The sequence below is a fragment of the Sapajus apella genome, unplaced genomic scaffold (assembly GCF_009761245.1).
Source record: "Sapajus apella isolate SASKATOON/1434 unplaced genomic scaffold, GSC_monkey_1.0 scaffold63, whole genome shotgun sequence".
NCBI classification, from domain to species: Eukaryota; Metazoa; Chordata; class Mammalia; order Primates; family Cebidae; genus Sapajus; species Sapajus apella.
This window is the reverse complement of record NW_022437003.1, coordinates 6,649,070-6,665,352: the sequence shown is the minus strand read 5'-3', so window position 1 is coordinate 6,665,352 and position 16,283 is coordinate 6,649,070. Positions and strand designations below refer to the sequence as shown.

General features: G+C 40.5%; 1 protein-coding gene across 12 annotated transcripts in view; it reads left to right on the top strand.

Moving 5' to 3' along the window:
• Window positions 1–16,283, top strand: part of RNF144B (ring finger protein 144B) — a 193,942-nt gene that overhangs the window by 87,957 nt on the left and 89,702 nt on the right. For 3 of the 12 annotated variants that reach the window (XR_004259689.1, XM_032247736.1, XM_032247735.1), the window contains exons 1-2: window positions 11,332–11,372; window positions 11,673–11,823. The exons of 1 other annotated variant lie outside the window; for it this stretch is intronic. Coding sequence is in view for 6 of the 11 variants with exons in the window: in XM_032247736.1 (XP_032103627.1) it covers window positions 11,815–11,823 (9 nt within the window). In the remaining 5 variants the exon portion in view is untranslated. Of the gene's footprint in view, window positions 1–8,074; window positions 8,117–11,331; window positions 11,373–11,627; window positions 11,824–15,950; window positions 16,271–16,283 lie in introns of those variants that run through there. 8 more of the 12 variants (XM_032247741.1, XM_032247739.1, XM_032247744.1 and 5 more) reach the window with 6 other exon arrangements.

The window sequence follows — 16,283 nt, the reverse complement described above, 5'->3', positions numbered from 1 at the left end:
GGGGGGCAGATCACCTGAGGTCAGACTTTTGAGACCAGCCTGACCAACATGAAGAAACCATATCTCTACCAAAAATACAAAATTAGTCAGGTGTGGTAGCACATGCCTGTAATCCTAGCCACTCCAGAGGCTGAGGCAGGAGAATCACTTGAGCCCAGGAGGCAGAAGTTGCAGTGAGCTGAGATTGTGCCATTGCACTCCAGCCTGGGCAACAAGAGTGAAACTCTGTCTCAAAAAAACAAAAACAAAAAAACTTCTTTTGTCTTTTGATAAAATTAGAAATTTATGTGTTGTTAACATATCATTAATGAGCCTTTTTGGGTTTAAGAAAGCACCAGAAATTAATAAACAATTAGAAATAAAATTAGGGTTTACTTTCCATCATTATCTCTTGCTTTTATTATAGATTGAAAAAGTTTTTGAGTAAGTAGTTTTTAAGTTTTTTTTAAAATACGTAAAAGCAGGAGTCTCACTCTGTTGCCCAAGCTGGTCTTGAATTCCTGGCCTCAAGCAATCCTCCTTCCTTAGCCTCCTGAGTTTTAGTTTATTTATTTATTTATTTTTAATTAAATGCCTGGGATGGAGAAACTTATTTTCTGCCATCAACAAAGCTTACCTCTTCTCCATCTCTCTGACTTTACTCACATAATTCCTTTTGCCCAGAAGGCCCTTCTTCCTCCTTTTCTCCGTTGTCTTCCCTCATTTCTACCCATTAAATTCTCCAGGTCTTACAGGGCTGGGCTCAAATTGCTGAGTGCCTTCCTGAAAATCAGTGCTACTCTGACCAGCTGACAGGCCTAATTGTCTTTTTTTGACACCACTTGAAGTCTTATGTTTTATTTATCGTTGTATTCCCAGCACCTAATAAAGAACCTATAGATAATAAGAGCTTTAGAAATGTTTGTTGAGGGCCGGACGTGCTGGCTCACACCTATAATCCCAGCACTTTGGGAGGCCGAGGCAGGTGGATAATGAGATCAGGAATTCAAGACTAGCCTGACCAACATAGTGAAACCCTTGTCTCTACTGAAAATACAAAAAATTAGCCGGATGTGGTGGCAGGTGCCTGTAATCTCAGCTACTCAGGAGGCCGAGGCAGGAGAATGGCATGAACCCAGGAGGCGGAGGTTTTAGTGAGCAGAGATTGCACCACTGCACTCCAGCCTGGGTGACAGAGCAAGACTCCGTCTCAAAAAAAAAAAAAAAAAAAAGAAAGAAAAAGAAGTTTGTTGAATGGAGCAATGAAAGTAAGAGCATTAAGGAAGAAAGGAAGCCTAGAAGGGAGTGTCTAGTCTAATCATATGGCGGGGAAAGGTAGGTAGGAGAGAGATCCCAGAAAAGACACATTTTGAGTGACTGTGTGTGTTTGTGTGTGTGTGCACACGTGTGTATGTGTGTGATGAAGAGCTATTGGTCAGGTGAAAAAGGCATGGAAGAATGACCTCGGTAAATTGAGAACCAAGGAATCTGTGAATATGAAATTTGAATACTTAGATTTGTTTTAGTATGGCTGAAACTGAGATGCAAAGTGAAAATGGATGAAAAGAAGATGAATCTAAAATGCAGGTTGTATATTTGAACTTTGTGCCAATTAAAAAATCATTTAGGTTAGTAGTTACAATTGCCTCTGTGTGCTTAGGTAAATATTATAAATAAAAGTCAGGTATAGGATTAGATTTCTTGAGCTCGTTTGATTAGAAGAGTTTGAATATTTAATTAATAATGTCACAAATACTTTAAAGTAAATGGACTGGGCATGGTGGCCCACACCTGCAATCCCAGCACTTTGGGAGGTCAAGACAGGAGGATCACTTGAGGCCAGGAGTTTGAAACCAAACTAGGCAACATAATGAGATCCTTGTCTCTCTATATATAAAAAAGTAAGTGGGGTGGTTATATCAGTTTATGTTGGAAGCAAATGTTTGTTGAAATCACAAACTGAAACCTTACATATTTTAAGGTAATTCTTCCTGACTTAGAAGCAAAAATACTGGAGTCTCAATTTAATCCAAAATGGTAAAACAGTGAATGTCCCCCTTTTTGGGACAACTTTATAGTTAATACTATGCCTCTGTGAGACTTTCCTGTGGTGTCAGTCACTAACCACTTAAAAAATGTGATAATTACAAGCAGTTTATAAGTAGATAAGCTTATTTTTTATAATGACTACTTTTATAAAGTTTAAAAGAAATAATGTATGTAGAATGCATAGTGCCAAGTGCCATGCCTGTAACACAATAGGTATTCAATAATATAATTTGTTTTTTTCTCAAACTCCCAGAAAACTGAGGAAGCTTCCACTTTATCATTATGAACTTTCAGAAGAAATAACATCCTGCCTCCAAGTGTACCCTTGCTAAAGTATCCACTAATTCTTTTGTAGAAGTTTGGAATTTCCTTGGTGATTTTAAACAAGATTTCCGCTCTCAAGTGTGTTCATTGTAAGAGTCCTATATCACCAAGGCTGATCTGAGTACAGAATCTTCAAGCCTCAGTGGGACTAAATATTTCCACAATTACTTGTATTTGAAATAGTTCTGGCCGGGCACAGTGGCTCATGCCTGTAATCCCAGCACTTTGGGAGTCTGAGGCGGGTGGATCAACTGAGGTCAGGTGATCGAGACCACCCTGGCTAACACGGTGAAACCCCGTCTCTACTAAAAATATAAAAAATTAGCTGGGCATGGTGGCAGGTACCTGTAATCCCAGCTCCTCAGGAGACTGAGGCAGCAGAATTGCTTGAACCTGGGAGGCGGAGATTACAGCAAGCTGAGAAAAAAAAAAAAAAATTAGTTCTGATCTCTTTCACCTCAGGGGTTCAGTGAATCATGCTGAGGCCTTCCTGATATATGAGACAGATGGTTTTCTTCTGGATTTGTGGGTGGGAGCAGGTTTGCCTGAGTTACTAATACTGAGGAGGGGTTGAGATGCCAGGTTGGAAAATGAAAACTTAAACCAAGTTATTGCTGGGCATAACTCAGGAGTATTGCATGCCTTTGGTTTGTTTTGATTAAATTCCAAGGTGATACAATCATCTGGCTATTAAAAATAATCATCTGACTATTAAAAATAATTAATTGCCTTGTTTTCTACTTAGAGGTATAATGGGTCCAGATTTGCAAGTTAGAATGCATTTTGTGATGGGACAATGAAACGGGGCCAATTGTTACGGGGATTGAATGTTTAGGGGCCAGGGCAGGTTGCCTGGTCACATCACCATGAGGCTTTTCAGGCAACATTTCTTTGGATATGTGTAATTTTCCAAACCCCAGTTACCAGAAAAATAGACTTATTAACCTATTTGGCCAAAATAAAGTAAAACTATGACAAATATGAAAGTAGAGATTTTATAGATTACATTTCCTCACCACAATCCAGTTAAATTAGAAACCAATACTAAACATATGGCCAGAAAATAACTACTTGGAAATTAAAAAACACTCTCCCAGATAAACCTTTGATCAAAGAGAAAATAAAAGAGAAGCAAAAGGTTATTTGGAGAGCAATAAAAAAAGTGTACTTTAAACCCAAATCTTTAGGGCATAGCATATACTTAAAACTTCACTTGGAAAAAAACTTATAACATTAACTATCTTCCTTATTCATGAAGAAGAAGACAGCAAAACACCTAACTGCCTCAAACCCCTCCTTAACCAACCAAACAACACACACACGAGGGAGGAAGAGGGGCTGATAAAATTACAAGTGAGAATTAATGGAATAGGGAAAAAATGTAGGAAGGCTAAATAAGACAAAATACTGGAAAAAAGAGCAAAAGTATACAAGATTAGGAACAAGGAAACACAATTACAGATGCATGCAAGATAGAATTATAAGAATTATACATGTACACTCGGAGCAAAACTCTATGGAAACTAATATGAAAATATGGAAGAAACGAGTAACTCATGAGCAAAATACAAATGACCAAAATTGATTCAAATAGAAGATTCAAAAAGATCAATTACTGTAGAATTCCCAGCCTCTTTGTGTTGCATTTGATATTTGCTCTGAGCTTCTTATTTTTAAGGAAGCAATTATGTTTTAACAAGGCATTAAAATAAGATGGGACGGTGGCTCTCCACCTTGTATACCAGGTTTTGCTGTGGTCTTTTCTAGTGATGTCTAAGGTGCTCGTGTTGTGAAGTGTAATTTTACTTGTGTTTAAATTTGAAAGGTGATGTGTGTAACCCTGCTACCCGCCCCCCCATTCCTCTTTCAATGCAAATTAACTTACACATCCCTTTAAAGAATAGCATGCCAAGCACAGGCTGATAAAGTGAAATATGTTCCTACCGTAGTGGTTAAGGACGGCCAACTCTTTCCAGCCTAGATGGTGGTAGGAGAAGTACTTGATGCTGCTACCGCTGTGAGCTACTTGGTATACCAGTCAGTTGTGCCATGGTCCCCACAGGGACCTGCAGAAAGCTAGAAGTGGCCAGGCTGACTTGGTGACGTCAGTTGGAAGTATGTGAAGTCTAAATGCTCTTGGTATGATTGTGCCGTTTTTGTGTGGTGTAAATCTGTAAGTATTGTTTTAACATTTATTTTGGAATAATCCCTTTTGTCAGGAAATGAACTAAAAAAGTAAAAGTTAAATAAAAAAATTAAGCGCCAGATCTCTGTTTCTCAAGGATGTTGATGATGAATGTGTAATTCACAAATATACTGAAGCTGCATCAATATCTACTTCAAAAGGTTATAATTGTTTTTAAGCATACTTTGCCCAAAGACAATGATTTAACACGTGTGGCTGCAGGAGGTATTTCATTTCATTCTGTGAAGCATGACTTTTCATTAGAATCAAATGACTCTTCTAAATAGATTTTCCCCATTTCAATTTTAAGTTTTCTTATGCATATATATAAAGTGAAGTAATAGCTGTTAATGTGGTTTGCTCCATTAGCAGAAAAGGATTTTTTTTTCTATAGTGACAAGATCTTACTATGTTACCCAGGCTGGCATTGAACTCATGGACTCAAGCAATTCTCCCGCTTTGGCCTCCCAAAGAGATGGGATTTCAGGTGTGAGCCACCATGCCTGGTCTGGAATTTTTTTTTTAAATCAAGATACATGTCGGGGAGATTTATTGTAAATCAACCAATCAGACATATGACTCATACTCAGGGATATTACTGGAACTGGCTATTTGGATCTTGGTAATGCTTGCTCTTTTCACTGACCATAGAGATGTTTCAAAATCAGTGACATAAGTTGCACTCTATGATAGAGTCCACTGAGGCCAACTACAGCAACAAATGTATTTAAATATTCAGTCCAGCAAAGATTCGATGTTCTAGCTTTTACTTTTGCTGTAAGAACAGAAGTAGAAAAACATTTATTTTGGCTAACATAAAGTCATTATAAATGAAGCAGGAGAGCCGTGGAGGATAAAGAGCAGTAGCCCATCCATATTAATGAGGAAATTAAGAAATGGTGTGCACTTCACATCGGCAGAGGGGCCATGAGCAGGATTCACACGTGCGTCCGTTGTGGTCATTTCTGGACTGTCTGGTGGGAACCCTAGGCTGCTCTCCCAAGGCATGAAATTGTTGAGCCCTAAGTGCCATAGTGGGACAAAAACAGAGCATAAGCAACACCGACAGGCTTCAGGTTCAAATCGAGGACAAGGAAACAATTGGAATACACTATAAAGGCAGGCCGTCCAACCTAGATTTCCTCTCAGTGAAGAAATCCCTTTCATTGTGTCCACCACACCTGGCCCCTTGCTACATTTTTAATATGAACATTAATCAGTATTAAAAATGTTTTAGATTGGGTGTGGTGGCTCATGCCTGTAATCCCAGTGCTTTGGGAGGTTGAAGTGGGAGTATTGCTTGAGACCAGCCTGGGTAATATAGTGAGACCCCATCTCTACAAAAAATTTAAAAAATTAGCTGGGCATAGTGGCATGTGCCTGTAGTCCTAGCTACTTGGGAGGCCAAGTCTGAAGGATTGTTCAAGGGCAGGAGTTCAAGGCTGCAGTGAGCTATAATTACACCACAGTACTTCATACTGGGCAACAGAATGAGACCCCATCTCTTTGTATATTTAAAACTTTTTATCATTTCCATTATTTATTAGCATCTTCTTTCATTGTTAAAGTGTCCTGGTTTGAATGAGAAATTTATGGTCATTCTGTCTTTAAAAGTGAGATAATGACAATGTTATTTAACCTCTCCCAGAACATAGAAAAAAAATAGTGTTCCTCCAGTTCACTTTATGAAGCCAGCATATTTTGAATACCAGTATAGGATAATATAATGTGATTAAGAAGGTATTATTCCAGGAATATGAATTTGGTTTCATATCAGAAAATCCAGCCACTTAGTCTATTATATAAAAACTATAAAAGATGAGTGACATATGATTATATCAATAGTCACTGAAAGCCATCTGATAAAGTTAGTACTATTCCTAAGAAAACTCTTAAGGAGGAATAGAAGGAATATACTTAACTATAATAAAGACTGAGAACAAACTAGGATGCTTCATTACAAATGATGAAATACTAAAACCAATTACATAAGAATCTAGATAGAAAAGCCTGTGATCAGTTTTTTAAATTTATCATTACCTTTTGTGTTCTAATAAACGCCAACAAGATAGGAATTTGTGTTGTTGATATATTTACTGGAAAATAAAAAATAAAAACATCTTTTTTTTGTTGCTGCTGATATGATTGTGCACACATCACCCAACATGAGACTAAATATAGAAAGCCACTCTAGTATAATTAGTAAAATATTTGGGAAAATGGCTGGATGCAAGATAAATGTATGAACTGAAATCTTCTATTTTACCAATGAACACTAAGAAATGGGGATATGTGTTCCCTTAAATGATATGATAAAACTGCAAAAATATGCATATTATATAAAGTTCTTGCAATTCAGAATAGAATAGCAACTTAGTTTTCAAAATTATGTAAAATGACTATAAAGCTTTATATTGTCAAATGCCCTTTTCAAGAAAAGTATGAAAAATAAGATTACTATAAAGTTGGTCAGGCATGGTAGTTCATGCCTGTAATCCCAGCACTTTGGGAGGCTGGGGCCGGCAGATCATCTGAGGTTGGGAGTTCAAGACCAGCCTGATCAACATGGAGAAACCCCATCTCTACTAAAAATACAAAATTAGCTGGACTTGGTGGCGCATATCTGTAATCCCAGCTACTTGGGAGGCTGAGACAGGAGAATCGCTTGAACCCAGGAGGTGGAGGTTGCGTTGAGCTGAGATTGTGCCATTGCATTCCAGCCTGGGCAGTAGGAGCAAAACTCTATCTCAAAAAACAATATATATATATATATATATATATATAAAATAAAGTTACTATAGTCAAGATAGTATTGGCCTAGCAATACACAAACATTAGAACAGAATAGCTTCAAAAATAGATGCTTCAGAATAGATAAATCAGAATACAGATAATACGTGTTATACATTGTAGTCCAATTCAGTGGAAAAATCATGAGTTAACAAATTATTCTGGCATAGGTAGTTCTCTATTTGGTTAAAATACAACAGGACTCATCATAAATGATATAAAGTTAATTCCCTAATGGATGAAAAACAAATTTAAAAAACAACCCTTTCACAGGAAAATCCAGGAAAGCACATGTACAAGCTAAAGCTTGGGAAGCCTTTTAAAGAATGGAAACCTCAGAAGGAATACATATCAGATATATGCAGTGAAAACCGATTGTGTGGCAGCAGTAATGTTAAATCAACAGACATCAGCTATGTCTGGAAAAAGTACTTGTAAAATATACTGGAGGAGAAGTGCATTAACTATAATTTACAAAGAGCTCTTATAAATTGACAGGAAAAAATATTAGCTATTCTAAAGCAAAATGGACAAAGGGAATAAACAGATGATTCACAGAGCTAAGATAGGGTGTGTGTGTGTGTGTGTGTGTGTGTGTGTGTGTGTGTGTGTGTACACCATACATAGTCTGATGAAAGAGCACAGAGAAAAAGGCGAATGGTTAGAAGATCCCCTAGGTACAGAGGTGAGTGAGGAGCTGATGTGAATAGAAAGTGAAAAAAATATATTATGATACTCTTCTTGCAGGACTGCTGAAGGAGATGGGCATGTGAACAATGAGAGTGCTTGGTAAGTGCCACAGAAGAGGAATACAGGAAGCTGGGTCAGAGGAGGGAGGAAAAGACTGCATGGCATGGAGAGGACGCTGGGCAAGAAGGTGCTTTCTTCACTATTGGCCTTCCGAGATAATTCCTTGCATCTAGGGACATGGTGACTTTCATGAGATTAGCATAGTTTTGTTGATCAGGCATCATAAGTGTTTAAAAGTTACTTTCTTGATCCTAGAAAAAGGCTCTTTGCAAAGACACATCACATGACCGTGACAATTGCTTACTCAAACCCATGGTCATGTGTTTAATCTGAATGTGACTCCTGTCCAGGGGAATGAGCAGGATCTATTTTAGGACTGCTGATGTGTAAGAAGGACCTCTCCGAGGTTCCATTTTGTTGGAGATGTAAACGTGGTGGCACCCAGAGTCTGTGGTTGTTGCTGCACCCTGTTAGGACCACGAATGCTGCTGCTGCTGCTGCTTTTTTTTTTTTTTTTTTAAAGAACTCCTCTCATTGGACGAGAACATGAATAGGGAGGGCATGAGATGTTTCTTGAGGGCTGTCCTGTAGCATGCGCTATAGGGAGATGTATTGAATCAACAGCCAATCCTCTTAAGACACATTCTGAAGAGGATATGGAGGGCCGCAGGTGCCCAGTGGTAACTGTAGAAGGGAAATAGACTTTGCCAGCATAGTGGATATTTCTCTTGTAGGATCCAGGACAGGGTCCCTCCCCTCTTCTTCTGTGATTCTGCTTAAGACATTTCTAAAATATACACCTGCATTTATCTCCCCATGCAGCGGTTCTCTGCTCCTCTCCGTACTCCATCCGTCCCTGGTTTCCATGCCTTCACTTTTGTTTCTTTGATCTGTTGCAGATGGTAGTGTTTGTTAACTCTGTCTGGTTCCTGGTTTCACTGGGGACTTGGTGATTCACTATTTTGCAGGAAGAGGGAGGAGACAGGGGAAAGGAGAAGGTGGGAAAAAGAAGGGCATGACACTTCTGTCATAGAGAAAACAAATTTTTAAGGTGCTTTCAAAATAAAGTCGTGCTGGAAAATTAACATCTATAATATTCCTATCTGTGAGTAATTTGGTCTCTGTAGGGTGGAGTCTGAATTCCAAGAATTGAATTCCCCATCTGTGAGGCCAAGAAATAATTTGAATCTTAATTCAGGGCAGTCCCCTGTATTAATGTTGGATGCAGATGCACAGTACCAAGTACTTCATTTCCTGTAAACTAGTTAATGCATTGGCTGTGGTAATGACTATGGGAACACTGGGGATTTTTTTCCAAAATTGATTGTCTTATGCAGGAATTTGGAAGTGACGGTAATAGTAGGATTACTATAAAACTTACAAACATAAGGATTATCAAGACAATTTCATCTGACTCTCTAGTGGAGAATTTTAATTCCGGGCTAGTGCAGAGCCATTTTTTTTTTTCCTGGAGAAAGTGAGGTGCCAACCTCCGTGTTCTCATTGGTCCTTAACCCCAGCTTGCTGGTGGTGTTATATAGGATATGAGAGTCCTAGATGACGGAATCCTGTGGAGTCTTGCTGTCTCATTCAGCTCTCTATCCTGAGTCATGATGGGCTCTCCTGACTAATAATGGCAATGGCAGTTGGAGATGATTCTGTTTGTTCTTGTTGGATCCCAGTTGGTTTTGACTTGCTCTGTAAGGGGTTGAGATGCTACTTGTTAAGTAGGACATAGAACCAAGTTGACATGTCTCAAATTTTGTGAAACTTATGTTATCATGCTACACGACTGGATGTATGTCCTGTATGTGTGTATGTCACTGGACGATGTCCTCTGGTCACAGTTTCACTTTCTATATAGTTTGATTTCTGTTCTTTGACTGTCATGCTACCCTGAATATATCTCTGGCATAGTTCTTATCATATTATTTTGTACTATTCTTAGTCTTATTTTGTATTGTCTTACTCTTAGTTCTATATGCAAAACACTCAACAAATGCTGAAAGAAAACAGTCCGCCCCATTAGATACAATAGAAAAATGCAAATGAAATTGTAGATGTTTGGAAATGAGAAATGACCAAACTGTCAGTGGCAGAGCACCACGACCTTTGCCTTATATCTGTCCCTGTGGAGAGAGATTTGCATCTATTGCAGAAGCTGATTTCCCAATACTTGGATTCTGACATCTGATTTATTGAGACTGAACAAACCATTTAAAAAAATGATGTTTTAACCACAGGATGTAATGAAGTCATAAAGTCTAAAATTTGTGTTTCTTACATAGGTACTAAGGTGGAATAGAAGGGTAATATCAAGAACAACTCTAGATCTTTATTAATTAAAGAGAATAATTTTCCAAAGAAGAAATTCTACTTGTTGATTCTGTTGTTATGTAGGGGTGTAATACATTTTATAATATATACCTATTATATATTACATATTATGCAGTATGATATATATTACTTCAGTATCTTATACATACATAGAATCTGGTAATTATATTTATTTTTTGGCTACACATGCAGGGAAAACCTTAAGTATGTTTTTGGTTTATTTTGTTTGGCTTTTATATGACTTTAGGTATATTACCAGTTAATACAATTTTTTTTTTTTTTTGAGACAATCTCACTCTGTTGCCCAGGCTGGAGGGCAGTGGTATATGATCTCGACTCACTGCAACCTCCACTTCCTGGGCTCATACAATTCTCCTGCCTCAGCCTCCTGAGTAGCTGAAATTACCACCATGTACCACCATGCCTAGCTAATTTTTGTATTTGTAGTAGAGATGGGGTTTCAACATGTTGGCCAGGCTGGTCTTGAACTCCTGACCTCAAGTGATCCACCCAACTTGGCCTCCCAAAGTGCTAGGATTACAGGCGTGAGCCACCTTGCCTGGCCAGCAATTGATACAATTTGGATGGCTTACTATTAATGTTAAAAGTTTGTATGCTTTTTTAAACAAAGTTCTGGAATTCAGATTAGGAAATAATTCCCTGTTATGATGAAGGTCAACATGATTGCAATCTCTGGTGAACAATTTATAACGTGTCATTGCTCAGAAAGTTAAAAAATATTTTTATAGACTGTAGTGTCTGGATTTTACATCTCAGTTTGAAATATCAAATGTTACATTTATTTATTTATTTTAAAAAATTTATTTATTTATTTGAGACAGGCTCTTGCTCTTACTTAGGCTGGAGTGCAGTGGTATGATTATGACTCACAGCAGCCTCAACCTCCTGGGCTCAAGTGATCCTCCTGCCTCAGCCTCCTGGGTAGCTGGGACTACAGGTGTGTGCCACCATGTCTGGTTAATTTATTTATTATTGTTTGTAGAGACAGGGTTTCACTATCACAGGTGCTCAGGTTGACCTTGAACACCTGGGCTCAAGTGATCCTCCCAAAGTGCTAGGATTACAGGTGTGAGCCACTGCTCCTGGCCTACCTTTATTTTTGTAGTATAAAAGAAGCAATTTTTCTTAGGCTTATTTGAGGGCTCCCCTTTTACCTACGCTTTAATACTGATGTTCTTTGGTGCGGGGGGTGTCTCTTTTTTAACCCTTTCTTTCCCTTCCCCTTTCCCTTTCTTAGGTAGATAACACTGACTGAGTTCCTACTGTGTATCCGGCCAGGGCCATGGTATACAGCTGAGCAGGTTGCACAGTGCACAGTTCCAGGAGCTGCAGTCACTGCCTCCACCACAACCACCACCCCCGGCCCATCAGGCATTTCCATGTATCAGGCACTACAGTAGCTACTTAAAAAACCTCTTTTGCCCTCACAATAGCCTGTGAGATGAATGTCGTCATTCCTATTTCATAGATGAGAAAACTGAGTTTTGGGTCTCTTAAATAACGTCTTTAAGGTTACATAATAATGAGTGGGTGGTGGAGTTTGCCTAGATCCAAAGCCTCAGCTTCCCTCTATAGCATGTGGGTTGTCTTAGCTTTGGGTAATCTCATCTATGGGCACTGCCTAAATGACGGCAATTCCCAAATGACTCTCCACCCTAGATCTCTCTCTGTTGATAGCCTACTAGTCAGTTCTTCCAGTATGCCCCAGAGGCACCTCAGATTCTATAGGCTTTTATTTGAATTATCGTGGTTTCCTTACCACCACTTCCCTTTTATTCCCTCTCTTAATAGTGCCAGCATTTAGAGCGATTTTTCTCTCATATCCCCCTACATCTGATAGAGTTTGGATGTGTGTCCCCCCGCTCCAATCTCATATTGAAATGTAATCCTCATTGTTGGAGGTGGGGCCTGGTAGGGAGTGATCACATCATGGGGGCACATTTCTAATGAATGGTTTAGCACCATCCCTCTAGGTACTGTCCTGGGGATAGTGAGTGTGTTCTTGTGAGATCTGGTCATTTAAAGGTGTGTAGCAGCTGGGTGCGGTGGCTCATGCCTGTAATCCCAGCACTTTGGGAGGATGAGGCAGGCAGATCACGAGGTCAAGAGATCAAGACCATCCTGGCTAACACAGTGAAACCCCATCTCTACCAAAAATACAAAAAAATAGCCAGGAATGGAGACACACACCTGTAGTCCCAGCTACTCAGGAGGCTGAGGCAGGAGAATCACTTGACCATGGGAGGCAGTGAGCCGACATTGCGCCACTGCACTCCAGCCTGCGTGACAAAGCAAGACTCTGTCTTAAAAAAAAAAAGGTGTGTAGCACCGCCTCCAACTCACTCTCTTGCACCTACGTTGGCCATGTGACAGGCCTCCCGAGAGGCCAAGCAGATGCCAGCATTATGCTTCCTATAAAGCCTGCAGAACTGTGAGCCAATTAAATCTCTTTTCTTTATAAATTACCCAGTTTCAGGTATTTCTTTATAACACTGTGAGAAAGGACTAACATAATATCCAATCAGATACCAAATTCCATCCCTTCTGTTTCTGAAATCTCTCTCCATTGGTTCCCTTCCTGCAAGGCAGTTGTTTCGGGTCTATTAAATAACTTCATTGCTTCAGGTCTGTTACATAACTGCGTTAGCTCAGACCCTCATTTGTTTATTCTGGATGTATCGGCTCTGTTCGAATTATGAAAAGCTTCACCTAGAGTCTCATGTCTAAGCCTTCGTTTTGGCTGTTTGCTTGGCCCGATTACCCTTCTCCACCACCCCTATTGGGCTACTTGAAGACTCAGATTTAAATCACTGATACGGTCTGGATCTGTGTCCCCAGCCAGATCTCATGTTGAATTGTGATCCCCGATGTTGGAGGTGGGGCCTGGTGGGAGGTAATTGGACCATAAGGACAGAGTTATCGTAATGGTTTAGCACCGTCTCCTGGTGCTGTTTTTTTGTGACAGTAAGTTCTTGGAGGCCTAATTGTTTAAAAGTGTGTGGCATTTCCCCCCCACCCTTACTTCTGCTCCAGCCTGTAAGACATGCATGCCTGCTTCCCCTTCACCTTCTACTATGATTGTAATCTCCCTGAGGGCTCCCCAGCCATGCTTCCTGTGCAGCTGCAGAACCATGAGCCAATTAAACCTCTTTTCTTTATACATTACCTAGTTTCAGTTATTTCTTTATAGCAATGTGAGAATAGATTAATATAATCACCTTCTCAGAGAAGACTTGATTCTTTCATCAACTCCTTTCCTTTAGTTAAATTCTTCTTCTCTGTGCTCCCAATACCACATCATGCTTAAGTCTATCATATCACACATAACGGATCACTCACACATTGGGTACAACCGTCAGCACCCTGATAATTGACTCCTTCCCTGGACTGAGAGGTCTTTGAGCACAGGGATACCATGTCTAATACCATTATCTTAGTAGCACCTAGCAGCTTGTCTGGGAGATCAATAAATGCTCCAGAGAATGAATATTCATTCACACTGTAGACTACTTAGGAAGATATGAGAGAGTTTGTTAACATAATATTATAGCATTCGACATATTTATTTAGTCTTATTAAGTTTTGACCTCAATTTTTAAAAAATGCATAGTTGCATGGTTGAAAATAATCAGTGGTGATGTTACTCAGTTGTGCAAAATATTTGGGATAACAGGCAACACGTGTAGTACTTAACCTACGTTCTCATTCATATTGGCAGCAGCTTCTTCCCTTATCCTGTTAACAAGAAATTATAATTTAGGAATGGTAATTGGAAAAGTAGACTCTGGATTGAACTTTGGTTTAAGGCTCAGAAGATTTGCATCAACACCAATGAATAAACTAACCTCTTAGAGGGTGCTTTACCTTTCCTAGTTCCTGTCCACCAAAAATGGTCACTATACCAAGAAAATTCCTTGCGATAGATTATCTGACAACCTAAGCCATTGCTAAATCTAAAGGTTGGACATCCTTTGGGATGGTTTTCATTAACATTTACCTTCCTCATGTAACTCAGATTTAGGTCTCATTCTAGCTAAGCCCCTGTATGGTTTGGGCCAATCTCTTGAATCTCCCTGGACATCAGTTCCCTTATTTTTTCTTTTTACTTTTTTTTTTTTTTGAGACAGAGTTTTGATCTTATCGCCCAGGCTGGAATACAATGGTGCAATCTTGGCTCACTGGAACCTTCACCTCCCAGATTCAGGCGATTCTCCTGCCTCAGCCTCCTGAGTAGCTGGGATTATAGGTGCCTGCCACCACGCCTGGCTAATTTTTTGTATTTTTAGTAGAGATAGGGTTTCACATGTTGGCCAGGCTGGTCTCAAACTCCTAACCTCAGGTTATCTGCCGACCTAGGCATCCCAAAGTGCTGGGATTACAGGCATGAGCCACTGCGCCCAGCCCAGTTTCCTTATCTTTAGAATCAGGTTATTTGCTAAAATAGCTAGGAGGACTTTTCAAGCTCAAATATTCTACTGTGGGTTCTCTTATCATCTTATTGCCTCTGTCCTTTTTCTCTTCCTCCTCCACTAGTGAGCTGGTCCTCCTGCCTGTCCTAGCATGGCACATGTAGATACACTGTTTTCTTCCACACTTTGGTTTGACCTAGAGATTTTCTTCAACTTAGAGGGCTGAGAAGCAGTAATTGCTTGTGTTGTTTGGAATGGTGCCTCTTGGCACGCACAGATCCTTTCCACAAAGGGCCTAGGAGTCCCTTCCTTTTGGGAAGCACATTCCTGAGAGTGGTTGCAGAAGCAGCAAGAGGTTGCAGAATGAACACAGATTCCTGTGTCGGAGCGACATTCCTAAGTTGCAATGTTCAGCAGACTTAGGTGATTGTGATCTATGGGGGCTGTGGGGAGTGAGTAGGTATGCACAATTCATTATGAATGCCACACAAATGAAATGTCCATGGTTTTGGAGCAAGGAAGCACTTCATAACACCTCACAGCTTCCGGATTATTTTGTTACATTTTTTTGTTTAATTGAAGGTACAACCAGTTAAGTTACAAAGCACTTCAAGTGAAATCATTGTTTCATCAAGAAATGTCTTTATTTTATGAGGTAAAATGAGATGATTCCTGATTGGATTTACCTGCATTCTAATTTCATTAGTAGATGCAAAAGGGCAAGTCGGGTACAAGCTGTTTTTTGGTGAGATGTTCATGGGAAGTGTTTCTCTAAAACAGGACTTAAAGAGCTGGGAAGGAGTGAGAAAATAAAGAAGGGTGGCCTGTGAGGATATGTACAGACAGAGAGGTAGCAGGCGGTGAAGGCCAAGAGGTGAGCTGTCCCTGTCTGGGCAGGAGAAGGGCGCCAGGGCCAGCTGCCTGCACCCCCTTCTCTGGATTCCTGCAGCAGCGGTCCCAGGAGAACAAGAGAGAGATCCTGAGAAGTAGCAGAGCCGGTGCAGCACGCCCCGGTTGGGATAGGGTTGAGGCCATCACCTGCAGCTGAAGTATGACCCAGATGGGAAGTAGGAAGTGCGGCGCCTGAGCTTCCTGTATAAATAAACGCGCTGCTGCCGCCGCTGCTGCTGGCGAACTGTGCCCCACGCTGTGCCCCACGCTGCAGCGTCCCCGGGCATCGCAGCTGCCAGTCAAGGCCAGGAGGCGGTCGGGGCCTCCTCCTCCTCCCGACCCGTCGGTCTGGGAGCGCGAGTCCTGTTGCAATCTTGCAAAGTGTAAAGCTGTCAGCCGCAGAGCACGGAGGAAGGACGGAGAGAATGAAAGAGCTCCTCTTGCCCCATGTGCCAGCAGCCCGGACTGGCGGTGAGCGCGCGGGAGGCTACTGAGAAGCCCGGAGCGGCGCGGAGGAACGCAGGTCTCCTGCCAGGTAGGTTTAGCGA